This window comes from Helianthus annuus, chromosome 5 (genome assembly GCF_002127325.2).
Source record: "Helianthus annuus cultivar XRQ/B chromosome 5, HanXRQr2.0-SUNRISE, whole genome shotgun sequence".
Lineage (NCBI taxonomy): Eukaryota > Viridiplantae > Streptophyta > Magnoliopsida > Asterales > Asteraceae > Helianthus > Helianthus annuus.
In genome coordinates this window covers 120,203,302-120,220,543 of record NC_035437.2, presented here as the reverse complement: position 1 = coordinate 120,220,543, position 17,242 = coordinate 120,203,302, and the positions used below count along the sequence as shown (strand labels likewise).

Sequence of the window (17,242 nt, the reverse complement as noted above, 5' to 3'; positions counted from 1 at the left end):
GCGCCTGGGCGCTCGCTTTAATAACTATGATAGGCGTTAGGCGGTTACGGATAGTCTAATGTGACTATGATGCTCAACTAATACAGTGGGTGGTAAGCACTTCTTCCACTGGGTCTAATAGATCGTGTATATAGTCTTAAGTTAAATGCATTTGTGATGCACTTTATGTTACATAGCCTAAACTTGCAACTTTTAAAACTTAAACCCCAAACATGTGACTTCGGACAAACCAAAGCGATCATCTGTGCAATTAACTCAAATAAAATTAGATAAACATGAGAGTTTAGAAACGAATATTATGTTTCACGTAAACTCATCTAATATGTTTTTTTAAGTGGTGCTTTTAGACCAAACATATTTCGGCTCGTTAGATAACCTGCTCGGCTCGCCTCTTTTACCACTCATACTCAAAAGTGTGTGTAAATAAAATTAACTATAGATTCAATTTAGACGTTGATCGTTCATCATCGAAATAAACTACATTGCAGGAACTGTTTTGTCAGGTTTGTTTTAGGCATTTGTTATACGCTTCTAGAAATTACATGCCTAGCTAAACGTAGTTTATTTCCTTCTTTTACTAAACATGATGAAATATAAGGTATCGAATTCGCACAGGAATCTAATGTAGCGGGTGTTGGGATGCCCTTTTTTACCCAGGCCCATTTGGGACAAAACCCCTTTTGACCCCTTATCCCGTTTTGACAAGCTGCTCACAATATCATATTTGATTGTTTGGTAAAAACTACTTACGATATTAACATATAGATTATTTAGGATCAAAATATGCACATAACTATTTGAAATTTGCTAACAAATATTACCTAATACCAGGTTTATACATTCCACCAAAATCTATATCTGCAAATGCATCATCTGGTGCAGATCCTCCTATGCTTATGTAGATATTTTCACCATCAATTTTTAAATGAATATACAAATAAACTTCTTATAGCATGTGTCAGTTCTTTTAACTCAGGATTCTTTAGAAACCATTCTTTGATTAAGACCCATTTCTCAAATCAAATGTGCTATCACATGAAATACTCCCATTTAAAATCGGTCATGCATCATGAAGTGGCGTTGATAGCCGAAAGACTAAGGGGTGCATGCACCAATCGGTCTTTGTCCCGGATCGCTAAGTGTTATGTGCCTTAGGTCCAAGACTTGATGCAAAACGACTATCGAGCCGGAGGTCTCACTAGAAGCAGCCTCTCTATTCGTACGGGGTAGAGGCAAGGCTGTCTACATCTTACCCTCCTCAGACCCTACCTTAGCTTTGCTGTTGGTGGGATTTACTGAGTGTGATGATGATGATGATGATGATGATTAAAATCGGTCATGGTTATGCATCGTTAATATAAACTCAAAGCTATGAATAGTTTCTTACAGATAAAGGTAAGGAAGTCTTATGAATGTACTGATGCCTTTAAATATCCTAACTTATATAAATATTAAATGGATAACAATATGGAAGTTAACTCCAATTTGCAAATGAAACACACAACTGATGCCTTCATATAATCTCATCATGCATTCAAATAAAAAGAGCAAACATTCATAAAAGAAACCCAAAGACCAATAAACAAAAAAGAAACCCTAGGTTATGAATTAAAAGGAAGGCGCACAACAAGACTGACCTTAACGACAAATTTGATACACCATTTAAGGCTCATGGCTCTCAAAATCGCTCCAACTTTAAATCCTTCTACACGATTTGGAATTCTTGAGGTAAAACGGCGAAACCCATTAATCGAATGCTTTCTAGGTTTAGTGAAATTTGATGATTTCTTGTGCAGTTTGATTTTGTAAATCTTGCGTTTTTGGATTCTGGTTGTTGTAATTTTACAAAAAGCTGGAAGAAATCCCTTAAAGATCAGAGCAAGACATATTAACACAGGAGAAAAACAACCTCGAGTATATAAGTGGTAGATGTGAGGGGAAAATGGAGAGGGACCAAATGGGAGGAGGGTCGCCGGCGTTTTGATTAGGGTATTAGCCACCGGAATCGTCGGAGACAGTGGTGGTGGTGGTGCACTCGCGAGAAGACAAGCAGTTTTAGGTGCTGTTTGTTTTTGCAGACATAAACTGTCTGCAACCTGATTTCATCTGTTTTCATGTCTGCAACTGAAGATGTAGTCTGAATGTCTGTAAGCTGAAAATACAAGACTGTTTGTTTTTATAAATTGATAATGTTTGCACAAACAACATCTCACAAAGATTCTGCAACCTTATCCTCTCAAATCTCCCTCACACAATCAAAACACATACATATAGAAACAACACTCTGGCTCTCCTCTCTCGAAACACAGAATCGAACAAGCAAACCCACACCCTTGAGCTATCAACAAATCACTAAAATCTTCACATACAAGTATGTATGCAACCCCTATTTCAAGATCAATTGCAAAATCAAACAACTGCATCACCGTTGACCAATTAAGCTGAATTCATGTAAAAAACATACCTTTGTCGGAGTACAAACCGATTGAAGTATTCTGGTTCCCTCTCCGACTGAACTCCGGTGACCGGAGTACGAACCGCCCGACGGTTCAGTTCTCGATAAACACCCTTCTCTCTCAGATGCCCTGCAACATTCACACCCCCCTCTTTGTCGATCAAACGGCCGGCCCACACCTCTCGATGGTGGCACACAGCGGCAGGCACAGAAGAGAGAGAGAGAGAACGGAGAGAGACAAACGGCGGTGGGGCTGTGCCGCGGTGGCAGGAGAGGTGGTGGCGGGTGTGGGAGGAGAGGCGGTGGCGGCGGGGGCTTGGGGAGGAGAGGTGGTGGTGGCGGTGGCAGGGAAGAAGAGAAAAAGGGTGGAGGAGATGTTTGAAGATTTGGGGAGGATGGGAGAGTTGTTGAGTTCTGATGTTTGAAGATGTTTGAAGAAAGGATTTTTAGCTTTTTTTTTAAGATAAAAGAAGCTATTTTCAGATCTTTTTAAAAAAAAAAATCAAACAGTCTTCAAGGGGTAACGTCTGCGCGCCTGCAGACATTAGCTCCTTGAAGATGTTAGAAGAAAAAACAAACACCCCCTTAGTTAAGAGTAAATTACAAAAATCGTCCTTTATGTATTATGTATGTCAATTATTGCAAACAGTGTCCCTTGTCTTCAATAATTATAGAAAACGTAATCGATGTTTGCAAACCCTTGCAAGTTATGTCCTTTAACCCTAACTCAGTTAATTTTTGTGGTTAAATCTGACCAAATGAACCGCACATAACGGTGTTTTTGTGGTTAAATCTGACCAAATGGATTGGACCCCACATGAGAGTAAAATAACCAAAATACCCTCATGTGGGGTCTATTTGGTCAGAATTAACCACAAAAAATTAACTGAGTTAGGGCTAAAGGACATAACTTGCAAGGGTTTGCAAACATCGAGTACGTTTTCTGTAATTATTGAAGATAAAGGACATTGTTTGCAATAAGTGACATATATAAAGGACGATTTTTGTAATTTACTCTTTATTAAATATGAAAATTTTGAGGGTCGTCGGTGTCGAAGGCCACCGACAACCCTTAAAAATTTCATATTTAATTAAGATAGTATAAATATTGGTGATAAGACAATATACGTTATTGATTATATTTTAGTGTATAATTAGTGATTACTTTTCATATGTATATTTAGTTTTGTCTATCTTAGTTATATTTTTAGGCACATTTTGTAACTTAAACACTATATTTTCACTACATATCATGCATTTATCGTATCTATATCTTATTATTTTGTAAAACACTTATTATATAATATTCTAATTTGCAACATTTTGTTGCATTAAAGGTTGTACACCATGCTATGTTGGTGTTTTGTGCATTAAATGGTTGTACAAAAGCATTATTTATAATAATAAATAGTAATATATGTTTGCTTTATTGTTTGTACCATTTGTATTGAAATATGTATGGTTGTTATGGGTCAGTTAATTTCCGTTATTTTACTAATTTCGTGAAAATAATGTTAAAAAGTGAAGGACGGTTAATCATGCATCATGTGGTGGCGTTGATAGCCGAAAGACAGGGGGTACATGCACTAATTGGTTTTTGTCCCAATTGCGGAGTGTTTTGTGCCTTATGTCCAAGGCTTGATGCAAAACTATTATCGAGCGGGGTCTCACTGGAAGCAGGCTCTACGGTGTATAGGTAAGACTATCTACATCTTACTCTTCTCAGACCCTACCTTGGTTGATGTATTTTACTTTCTAAAACTGGGTTACTCAAACGTCTGATATGAAGTTGAACAACAACCGCAACGCGGCGGATGCTCCTTCTAGTTATTATAAAACGGAATCTACTTGGGATTGTTTTCATTGTTTTATAGGTGGAACGAATCAAAGGAATTAAAGAATACAAAATTCAAGATTTACGATGATGGAGCAAATGATGGGGTTATGTTGAACCTTGAGATAGATAAATGCTGGAGATAGATGAGTCAAAGTCTTGACCCTTAGAGTCCTAATGTTGCAACCCCTTTGCCGTTAAAAAAAAAAGTCAAAGTCAAACCGATGGGTTTATTTCTACACGGATAAAAATGATTTATTTGTTTCTTCTCGTTTGGGACGTATGTGAAAAGAACCACAAATTAAAGAAATCAAACGGATGGGCTAATTACAATTATGAATTGAGTTCACATATGATGGGCTAGTGTTGGACCAAAAGAACGTTAAATAGAGACTGGGCCATTTTGGAGGTCGGCAGTTCTTTTGATGGCAACTGACGAAAACAAACTTCTATGGCCGACAAGGAATTTGATTTTTTATTTTTTTATTTTTTGTGTGTGAATCTATTCAACCCAATCATCGGTTTCGTAAGTTCTTAATTATATATTTTGTCTCTCGTAAATCATTTTTTTTCATTTAGTCGTAAGGGTGGAGGGAGTGGTCTCGAGGAGTGCTTAAGGGAGGGGGGTTTACTGATTGGTATATATATATAATAAGAGGTAATACACTATGTCTTTAACGTTGCACTTTATTCCATTTTACATGATGTTGGTCGGTATTTAATGCATTCACATAGAATAGAATGTCCATCTAATCATATATTAAGCTTGGTTTTTAGTGTTACATAATGGCCCCTTGAAGAAACAGCGATCCAAATGGACCAGAGTCAATCAGATCGGGGGTTTTGTCTCTGTATAAAAGGGGTTAATCCTCTCGTCGATTTGGTGGTGGGCTAGTTTCCTCCTCCGGTGATTACCGCAAAACAGAAAGCTGTTAGACTCGCCACGGGGAGAATGGGGGTTCTCTTCGTGACCACCCTCCGGCGTGAGAATAAGTACAGTGATCTCGAGGAAGAAGGTAAAGTAGTAAAAGTGAGAGTAAGTGAAGTGTAACTTGTGAGATCATATCTGCAGTCCCTTATTTATAACTGGATTTTAGCGGGAAAATGGTGTAATGGAGAGGTAACGGAAAGCACTTTTTCGTTAGCGGTTATTCTACTTTCTGTAACAACCGTCAATAAAACTCGTAATTAGAATAATAATTATCTAATAAGAAAACCCTAATTAAGACACCCAAGTAATTTGGCGTAAACCCTGAAATTTCCGGAACAATCGGAATCAGGATCAGGGCCCCTAAAACTCGAGGGGGGCAAACCCTAATTGATAATTATCTTTATTAAAACGTTGCACAGTTCTTATTTGTTGAAAATGTTGATTCACCAAGGCTATAACCCAACTCAGCTAGGCTAGGAAATAGGCTGAACCCTTTACGGACCGTAAGGGTTGGTCCTTACGGACCGTAAGCATACCAGTCAGCCTTACGGACCGTAAGGGTTAAGGCATACGGTCCGTAAGCGAAGCGAAATTCTGGCTATAAATAGCCGACCTTGGCACTTGAACTGTGGTGTTAAAACGTTGCACAAAGCTTCTGTGTACGTTGAGTTCTAACTGTTACACTACAAATAAACACACACGATCACGAGGTGCTGCCGCAATCAAGGTAATAACTCGATCGCTATTACGATTCAACGTCCGATCGATTATAACTATCCAACGATAGTCTGGGTGCTGCTCGAATTGAGCTTGTACTTTGATTATTTGTCGTGATTTCGACTTGAATATTAGAGTGCTGTTCGAATTCGGACTATGCTCTGTTATTCGTTGTGAATCCGACTGAATTATCGAGTATTGCACTGATTAATCGTTGTGAGGGTTTAATCTCGTGAATTGACGTAACTGTTGTATTAGTTACTAACCTGCCTGTGTGTGCATTGTGTTAAATTAGGTTTAATCAAGGCTAATCAGTAGGCTTATATCTTGCTCGTTAATCTGCAATGTGAGTCATTCTTCTTTTAAACTGTTTTCTCACAGTTTGTGAGTAAGTTTACAAAACTCCAAGTTATTTTCAAAGGTTATAATTACAGGGATTAAGTCTATGTAATCACCATATTATAGCCGGTATGTGGGGTTTTGTATACATTACTTATTTCCCGTCACACTTGGACAAACGGGTGGCCAAGGGGTGATCTGACCACAGTCACAGACACCATTGGACAAATGGGCTAGCCAATGGTTGGTCGAGTGACAAATACTGTGGGTAGTTGGTTTGATATCAGAAACATTGTAATTCCCCTTAATACTGTAATTTATAACTAACGGGTCGTTTTAGAAAAATAGACTGATTCACTCAGTATTTCCCCGCTGACCGAACCTTTTTTCCAAACATGTTTCAGGTGATCTGTGTGATCCAGGAAAAGTGCAGTAAAGCACTACAAGCTCAGAGAAGTGGCTCATTGGGAATAAATAAATAAAACATGTTTTGGCAAATAATGATTTCTGTGTGGAATCAACGTATTGTAAATTATGGGAATTTGTCCATAAAACTTTGTAAAATATATTAAACGAGCATTTTTACGGTGAAAAGATCCTGTAATAAAAGACTTCCGCTGCCGCATAAATCAGATACCACGGGTACCACTGGACTGCTCGCGACTCCCGATTCCGTCCAGGGTGGGTCGGGGGGCGTGACAGAAGGTGGTATCAGAGCTAATAATTAATAACTATTGAGCCACTGATCGAGCCACTAATTTAAGCCTATTACGGAATTAAGTATTCGACAAAATAATTAATCCTACTAGTTATCATTCTGTGATTATTTGTTGCATTAACTGACTATTTGTTAGTTACAGTATGGGTAAACAAAAGCTGTCTGCTATCTACCACAAATTAGATATTGCATCTTCTTCTAAAAACCCAGTAAACCTAGAAGAAGGAATCTTTGTCCGCAAGGCAAACTATGAAAATCCTCTTTCCCCAAAGAAAAGGGATTCAATACTTAAAAAGAGTCAGGAGAAAAAGAAACCCCGAACCAAGAGAGTTAGGTTTAACCCAGAAGTCCAAGAGTTGGGTAATAGTACACCTTGGGAAGATAAAATAGACAAGAAATGGGCAAATCTCTATATGCTAGCTACTGTAGCAGAAAATGCCAACCTCTAAATATCCGATAAGTTGGGTCTAGTAAGAGAAATCACAATCCAGTAAATAAATAAAATCCTAGTGTGTTTATTTCTGTTGTCCTTTGTATAAATTAGTATGCAATAAAACTTCAGTGTTTGTTTGTTAAACCTTGTTCCAAAGTTTTAACATTGCATTCTTGTATTTTGCATATATACTATGCAGCATGAATGAGATATCGGAAGCATTTCAGAATCTCAACCTATATCCAGTGCCTATCGAAGTCTCTTACGACTTTACTGGTTACATTGCTGGCATAGAAGAACCTGTGGAATTCAAAGCTCCACCGCTGGAAAAAGCCAAACCTAAAAAGAAAAGAAGATACGTAGGGTGGAGGAAAGTACGCCGTAGGAAACCAACCACTAGGAGACTTCCTAATAGAAAATCCTGTGAGCATGAACAAGGGAAAGGAAATAGAAACTGGAGAAGGTTCGAAACCACCAGAAAAGGAATTAGGAATAGACCTAAAGCAAAAGGGAATAGAGATCGGAGAAAGCTCTAAACAGTCTGAGGAAATCACATTCCAGGACGAAATAGACCGCCTACTGGATAATTGTGATGTTCTAGAGCCTATCAACGATAATCTCTTCTCTTATCCTGCTACAGCCCAATTCCCACTAAACCTAGGACCAGCTATTCCAGACCCACTAGTTCACACCAGACCATTAGGCCAAATGGAGGAATGGTGGACTAATGACCGGCAATTCCAAAATATAGTTAATAGTCCCTATAGTTTTCTCCCACAGTTTGATCCAGAACCTATCCCTAATCCGCCAATGAACTATGAAAATTTAGCTGAGTTACGTCAGTTTGGTGAAGAACTGATAGGCACCGGGAATAGGATCCGGGAAATGGGGGAGCAGATCTCTTGGAAGTACGACGAAAGGGAGCGTCGTTACTGAAACTGCCAGTGGACCAAAAGATAGGAAGGGCTGGAAAAAGTTTGTCTGTATTATAACTAATGTAGTAAAACTGATTCTGTAAAATGGGCAATAAAACCTTGTAAGATATGGTGTGTACGGAGGCATATACAATATACAATAACAAAATGAAAGTCGAGAAATCGACAATTTTGGTTATGTTTGTATGTTGTAGTAATTTATGTGTTCATCTGTGCTAAATTTGTTATTAATAAGTTAGACACTAATAAATTTCTACTAATTAGCAGATGGAAAACGCTAACAATGAACCAATTAATGAAGTAAATCAATCTGAGCAAGAACCGGAAGATCAATATATAACCCGACAAGATATTGAGCACTTTATCGCCCAAGGAATAGCCCATGCTATTCCAGAAATTGTGGCTGCTGTTCAAAAACCTGCCGAACCACAACAATTACATCCTAGTAAACGTACTCTGGAAGATAACGGCAGTAACAGCATAAATGGAGGCGGCAATCACAACGATCATGATCCGCAACAAGTCCCACTTCTAAAAAGAATAAAAGCTGCAACATCCAGTTGCACTTACAAAGAGTTTCTTGCTTGCAAACCCACTGAATTTGCAGGTAACGAAGGGGCAACTGCAACACTGCGCTAGTTAGAGAAAACCGAAGCAGTAATTGCAATAAGCAAATGTGCCGAAGAGGATCAAGTGATGTATGCATCAAATCTGTTCAAAGAAGGAGCACTAGAATGGTGGAACACGGTCCTCCAGGCAAAAGGAAGAAGGATAGCCTATGCCATGAGTTGGGAAGAATTTAAGAATCTTGTAGAAAGAAAATTATGTCCCGAATATGAAAAAGATCAAATGGCAAACAAATTCCTAAGTCACCGCATGACAGGGGTAGATTGCCGGGGCTATACTTCGACATTCTTTGAATACGCAAGGGTGGTGCCAACACTGGCTTCGCCAGAACCGGTACTCATTTCCCGTTACATCTGGGGGTTAATTAGTGAAATCCGAAACATTGTTAAAGCTGCGAGACCTCGTACCATTGACGATGCGGTAGAATTAGCTAACACCCTAACGGATGAATTGGTACGCACAAGAGAGGAATATCGTAAGAAGGAAATAGCTCAGAAGATTACCCAAGGGTTTCGTATGGGTAATATCAAGAAAAGAGGAACAGGGCAATCCTCATCACCTCCTTTCTGCAGAAATTGCAAAAAGAAGCATTATGGACAATGCAATATAGTTTGCAATTTTTGCAAGGCAAAAGGACATCGTGAAGAAGACTGCAGGAAGAAAACAAGAATTTGTTATAACTGCAGAGAAAGGGGATATTTTCAATCCGAATGTCCTAAGCTAGCTAAACCAGTAGACAACAAAGCTAAACCAGTTGAAGGAGCAACCAAGAAGAATGTACGCACATTCCAGCTGACCACTCAAGAGGCCGAACTCATTCCAGATGTGATAGCTGGTACGTTCCTAGTACATGACGTATTTGCAAAAGTATTATTTGACTCTGGTGCGAACCAAAGTTTTATTAATACTTCATTTTGTCAAGCTCTTAAGTTACCTTTAACCACTCTTAGGCAAATTTTCACAGTTGAAACCGCAGAAGGAAATTCTGTGAAAATAGATAAAGTCTGGCAAGAAGGAAAAATAGAACTATTAGGCCATAAATTTTCTGCAAATTTGTTACCAATGAATTTAGCCGGATTCGATGTAGTATTAGGAATGGATTGGTTAATAGCCAACCATGCACGAATCCTATGTGATAAAAATGCAGTAGAAATTCAAACCCCTTTAGGAGAGGTAATTGTAATTACTGGAAATAAACCTCGAAAGCCACTGAAATTTATTTCAGTAATGAAATTGGCAAGCTATTCGAGAAAGCAGGAAATGGTGTATATGATTTCAGTAATCATTAACACTAAAGATAAGGAACTTCAGGATATTCCCATAGTCTCAGAATACCCAGACGTTTTTCCAGAAGAATTACCTGGATTACCACCTGATAGAGAAGTAGAATTTAGAATTCATTTAATTCCAGGTACTGCACCAATAGCCAAAGCACCATATAGATTAGCACCTACTGAAATGCTAGAATTGAAAAAGCAATTAGATGAATTATTAAGCAAAGGATTCATACAACCGAGTTCATCCCCTTGGGGTGCACCAGTACTGTTTGTGAAAAAGAAAGATGGATCGATGAGAATGTGTATCGATTATAGAGAATTGAACAAGGTTACGATTAAGAATCGATACCCACTACCTAGGATTGATGATCTTTTTGATCAATTGCAAGGAGCTAGGTATTTCTCTAAGATAGATTTAAGATCCGGATATCATCAGTTGAAAGTACAAGAAGAAGACATACCTAAAACTGCTTTCAGAACTAGGTATGGTCATTATGAGTTTACAGTCATGCCCTTTGGATTAACGAATGCCCCAGCAGCATTCATGGACATGATGAATCGAATCTGTAAACCATACTTGGATAAATTTGTGATCGTTTTCATCGACGACATACTTATTTATTCCAAAAGCCAAAAAGAACATTGTGAACACTTACACGTTCTCTTAACTTTGTTAAGAAAAGAAAGGCTTTATGCCAAATTCTCGAAATGTGAATTTTGGCTACAAGAAGTACAATTCTTAGGTCATATGGTAAATCATGAAGGTATCCATGTAGATCCTGCTAAGATAGAAGCTATTACAAAGTGGAAAGTCCCACAAACAGCTATGGAGATAAGAAGTTTTCTAGGCTTAGCTGGATACTATAGACGATTTATCAAAGATTTTTTCTAAAATAGCCGTACCTTTAACTAAGTTAACCTGTAAAACTGCTAAGTTTGAATGGGGACCTAGACAAGAAGAAGCCTTTAAGATTTTAAAGCATCGATTGACGAATGCACCAATCCTAGCTTTACCAGAAGGAACCGAAGATTTTGAAGTATATTGTGATGCTTCAAAATTAGGCTATGGATGTGTGTTAATGCAACGCAAGAAGGTAATTGCGTATGCTTCTAGACAATTGAAAAAGCACGAAGAAAATTATACGACTCATGACCTAGAACTAGGAGCCATAATTTTTGCCCTTAAGATATAGAGACATTATCTGTATGGAAGTAAGTTTACTGTTTATACAGATCATAAGAGTTTAAGATATATATTTGGGCAAAAAGAGTTAAACATGAGGCAAAGAAGATGGATGGAGATGCTAAGCGATTACGACTGTGATATCCAATATCACGAAGGAAAGGCAAATGTAGTGGCAGATGCATTAAGTCGTAAGTACCATGAGAAACAGAAATGAGTCCGTGCTCTGAGGTTAAATCTACAAGTAGATTTAATGGCACAAATCAAAGAAGTTCAGAAAACAGCAATCAAAGATGATACTGAAGGAATGAAAGGTTACCTAAAAGAACTAGAACAAGGAAATGATGGAATTTGGAAATTCCATAAGAAACGAATTTGGGTACCTAAGCGAGGAGAGTTAAGAAATAAGATTTTAGAAGAAGCTCATAAATCTAGGTATACCATACACCCAGGAAACCATAAAATGTACCAAGATTTAAGGAATAATTTCTGGTGGATAGGAATGAAAAAGGATATAGCCGAATACGTATCCAAATGTTTAACTTGTTCACAAGTTAAAGCTGAACACCAGAAACCTTCAGGACTACTACAACAGTTAGAAATGCCTGCATGGAAATGGGAACTCATAACAATGGATTTTGTTACTAAGTTACCCAGAACCAGAAAAGGTAATGATGCTATTTGGGTAATTGTCGATCGATTAACCAAATCAGCTCATTTTCTACCAATGAAGGAAACCTTTAGCATGGAAAGGTTAGCCAAGTTATATGTAGATGAAGTAGTATCCTTACATGGAGTCCCACTCTCCATTGTATCGGATAGAGATAACCGTTTTACTTCCCGTTTCTGGACAAGTTTCCAAGAAGCAATGGGAACTCGACTTAATTTAAGTACCGCATATCATCCTCAAACAGACGGACAAAGTGAAAGGATGATACAAACCCTGGAAGACATGCTCCGAGCATGTGTAATTGGCTTTGGTGGTAATTGGGATAGCCATTTGCCATTAATTGAATTCTCCTATAACAATAGTTATCATTCAAGCATCGAAGCTGCACCATTCGAAGCACTGTACGGACGTAAGTGCAGAACTCCAGTATGTTGGGCAGAAATCAGAGAAAGTCAATTACCAGGTCCTGAAATTGTACAAGAAACTACTGACAAGATAACTCAGATTAAGGAAAGATTGAAAACGGCTCGAGACCGTCAGAAGAGCTATGCAGACAATCGTCGTAAGCCTTTAGAATTCCAAGTAGGAGATAAAGTACTTTTAAAAGTCTCTCCTTGGAAAGGAGTAGTACGATTCGGTAAGAAAGGAAAGCTAAGTCCAAGGTACGTTGGACCATTCCCCGTGATTCAACGAATAGGACCAGTAGCTTATCGTTTACAATTACCAGAAGAATTAGCTGGAGTACATGATGTATTCCATGTATCCAATCTCAAGAAATGTTTATCAGATGAATCCTTGGTAGTCCCTCTTCAAGATGTAGAAGTAGACGAAAAACTAAAATTCACAGAGAAACCATTAGAAATCGAAGATCGAAAAGTCAAATTCCTCAAGCATAAACGACTGGTATTGGTCAAAGTCAAATGGAACTCAAAGAGAAGACCAGAATACACGTGGGAGCTGGAATCAGAAATGAAGCGAAAATATCCTTATCTCTTCCAATAAATCTCGAGGACGAGATTTTTCTTAAGGTGGGGAGGATGTAACAACCGTCAATAAAACTCGTAATTAGAATAATAATTATCCAATAAAAAAACCCTAATTAAGACACCCAAGTAATTTGGCGTAAACCCTGAAATTTCCGGAACAATCGGAATCAGGATCAGGGCCCCTAAAACTCGAGGGGGGCAAACCCTAATTGATAATTATCTTTATTAAAACGTTGCACAGTTCTTATTTGTTGAAAATGTTGATTCACCAAGGCTATAACCCAACTCAGCTAGGCTAGGAAATAGGCTGAACCCTTTACGGACCGTAAGGGTTGGTCCTTACGGACCGTAAGCATACCAGTCAGCCTTACGGACCGTAAGGGTTAAGGCATACGGTCCGTAAGCGAAGCGAAATTCTGGCTATAAATAGCCGACCTTGGCACTTGAACTGTGGTGTTAAAACGTTGCACAAAGCTTCTGTGTACGTTGAGTTCTAACTGTTATACTACAAATAAACACACACGATCACGAGGTGCTGCCGCAATCAGGGTAATAACTCGATCGCTATTACGATTCAACGTCCGATCGATTATAACTATCCAACGATAGTCCGGGTGCTGCTCGAATTGAGCTTGTGCTTTGATTATTTGTCGTGATTTCGACTTGAATATTAGAGTGTTGTTCGAATTCGGACTATGCTCTGTTATTTGTTGTGAATCCGACTGAATTATCGAGTATTGCACTGATTAATCGTTGTGAGGGTTTAATCTCGTGAATTGACGTAACTGCTGTATTAGTTACTAACCTGCCTGTGTGTGCATTGTGTTAAATTAGGTTTAATCAAGGCTAATCAGTAGGCTTATATCTTGCTCGTTAATCTGCAATGTGAGTCATTCTTCTTTTAAACTGTTTTCTCACAGTTTGTGAGTAAGTTTACAAAACTCCAAGTTATTTTCAAAGGTTATAATTACAGGGATTAAGTCTATGTAATCACCATATTACAGCCGGTATGTGGGGTTTTGTATACATTACTTATTTCCCGTGACACCTGGACAAACGGGTGGCCAAGGGGTGATCTGACCACAGTCACAGACACCATTGGACAAATGGGCTAGCCAATGGTTGGTCGAGTGACAAATACTGTGGGTAGTTGGTTTGATATCAGAAACATTGTAATTCCCCTTAATACTGTAATTTATAACTAACGGGTCGTTTTAGAAAAATAGACTGATTCACTCAGTATTTCCCCGCTGACCAAACCTTTTTTCCAAACATGTTTCAGGTGATCTGTGTGATCCAGGAAAAGTGCAGTAAAGCACTACAAGATCAGAGAAGTGGCTCATTGGGAATAAATAAATAAAACATGTTTTTGGCAAATAATGATTTCTGTGTGGAATCAACGTATTGTAAATTATGGGAATTTGTCCCTAAAACTTTGTAAAATATATTAAACGAGCATTTTTACGGTGAAAAGATCCTGTAATAAAAGACTTCCGCTGCCGCATAAATCAGATACCACGGGTACCACTGGACTGCTCGCGACTCCCGATTCCGTCCAGGGTGGGTCGGGGGGCGTGACACTTTCCGTTAATAGTTAACTTTACATCCATGCACACGGATTGTGAGTTTGATCGACGGCTGGGGAGATGCCACGTGGAAAGTGGTTTTGTGTAGATCTATCTTCAAGTGAGTGTCATCATCGTGATTAGATGAGCATCCATGATTATGCCACGTCACAATCATTTGTAACCGAATGGCCATGCACGATGAGCATTAATAATCCTTCTAGAAGATCTACAGCTGTAAACCTTTATGCCTTTGCCACGTGTCCATTCTGTTATAACAGAAAAGATTCCTTTGTTCAAGTCTTGATTTCAGGCGCACGGAGATGTTCAGGAGTTTGTCTTCAAACCTAACTGTACCCTTGCGCGGGCCCGCGCAAGGGTGTTGGTTAAATTATTGTCTCTCTTTTCTTCCGGCGCATGGTCCTCGAAGACTGTTTTTTCCCAGATCTTGTTTAGAACCGTTGCGCAGCCGCGCAAGGTTCTGTTTGAGATGTTTTTTGGAATGAAGTTAGGGTATGGTCCTATACGCTTGCGCAAGGTTTTTGAGACCATACCCCTTCAAGCCCCCCCGGTCCAGTGTTGTTCCTATGCGCCAATGATAAGTAGGTGGAGCACTGGTAGGGATGGCAATCAAACCCGAACCCGCTGGGTAAACCCGAAACCCGACATATTTGGGACGGGTTTTGGGTCGGTTAATCGGGTTTGGGACGGGTTTGGGAATAGTTTTTTATTTTTTTCGCGGGTTTGGGACGGGTTTGGGATTTAGTGATATACCCGTTTACCCGACCCAATTACCCGATAAAGTGTACCCGTTTACCCGATATAATTTCCTTTATATTATTAAATATGTATATATATGATACATCTATTTTTTACACATATAGGTATTCTATTCCGTATACATTGTAGTTATTTGATATATATTTTTATAATGACAATACAAAATGTAACCGGTTAGTAGTAACCCGGTAGATACCCAATAGGTTTTGAGATGAGTATACCCAACAAGTAATCTTTTTAAATTAACGGGTTTACCCGATACCCGATGGGTATTTACCCGCTAGAAACCCGACGGGTTTTGGGACGGGTTTGGGACAAGCTTATCTAACCGGGTTTGGGTTTGGGATTACCTAAACCCGTCCCAAACCCGACCCATTGCCATCCCTAAGCACTGGACTATGAGGATGAAGTGTGCACTTTTGCTGTTTGAGAAGTAGCAAGGTTTATTCGGCACAAGGTATGAAAAAACTAAGTTTGTGAAGTTGACTAGCTGTGCGCCATGGTAGTTCTGTGCACGAGTATATAACTGTTCCTTGTATGTTGTCTAAGGTGGTGTTTGTTTTTTCTGCGGGAAAAGGTATGCAGTCTGCGGACCACATCTGCAAGCATCTGCAGGAGAAGAAGTGGACCAAAAGTCTGCAGTCTGCAAGGAGAAGAGGGTTTGTTATTTTACTTCTACAAAAACATCTTCTACACACATAACACACACCACAGAACTTCTCTCTCTCTGCCTTCATCTCCCCACCACCACCACCACCACAACCATCCACCGTCCACCGTCCACCGTCGCACCCACCATCACCCCCGTCGCAACCACCACCACCACCTAACACTCAACACCACCATCTCACTTCCACCTCCTCCATCATCTACCACCGTCGCAACCAGCACCACCCCCGTCGCAACCACCACCATCACCAAACACTCACCACCACCATCTCACTTCCATCTCCTCCACCGAACACCCACTGGAACTAAGCTCAGGTATGCGATGAAGATGATGGTGATGATGATGATAACAGATTTTGTTAGCGATCGATGATGATGATGATGATAACAGATGATGACGATTTGATTTAGGGGTTTTGTTAGCGATCGAGTTGGGTTTCGATTTGGGGGTTTTGGGAGCCACACCGGCGGCGGTGGCAGGGAAGAAGGTGGAGGTGGTGGCGGCGGAGACATGGTGGCGGAGATGGTGGAGGTGGTGGCGGAGACGTGGTGGTTTCGATTTGGGGGTTTTGGGTGGTGTTTGTTTTGTGGGGGTGCATGTGGTGGCGATGGTGGTGGAGGTGGTGGCGGAGACGTGGTGGTGGAGGTGGTGGCGGAGATGTGGTGGTGGAGGTGATGCAGGTTTGTGGGCAGGAGAAGAGGTGAGAAGAGGTCTGCAGACTTAAGGCCATGTCTGCGTGGGGAAGAGGTGAGGCAGACGTTTTTGGTCTGCAGATCTTCCAGAAAACAAACAAGCTGCAGACTTCAAACATCTGCGCGCGTCTGCGCGGCGCAGACATAAGTGGCCAGAAGTGCTTCTGGCCAAAAAACAAACACCACCTAAGTTTAGCTAGGACACCAGTTGTTATATCCTTGGTGAAGGTCATTACCATTGTTTCCTTGTCTTGTTAAGGACGAATAACGTCCATCTCCCGATGTGGCAGAAGCCTTGGATGACCGCTAAGTTTGTCATTTATTTTGAATTTGTTTAGGATGTTGAATCCGTTCTTGTTTGGTTAATGCGCTTTTGCGCAAGTAACTTTGTTAATGTGTTGCCGAGTAAGTAAGTTTGTTATTGTGTTGT

The 17,242-nt window shown here is 39.7% G+C and overlaps 1 protein-coding gene across 1 annotated transcript in view; it reads right to left on the bottom strand.

Annotated features, from left to right (window-relative positions):
* Nucleotides 1-1,494: 1,494 nt before the first annotated feature.
* The window catches only part of LOC110924970, a 28,820-nt gene continuing 13,072 nt past the window's right edge, over nucleotides 1,495-17,242 (bottom strand). Inside the window, exons 2-3 of the mRNA XM_022168942.2 lie at nucleotides 2,465-2,940; nucleotides 1,495-2,152 (exon numbers count right to left, since the gene is read on the bottom strand). Coding sequence (XP_022024634.1) covers nucleotides 1,985-2,152; nucleotides 2,465-2,940 — 644 coding nt within the window. The 3' untranslated portion in view covers nucleotides 1,495-1,984. The remainder of the gene's footprint in view (nucleotides 2,153-2,464; nucleotides 2,941-17,242) is intronic.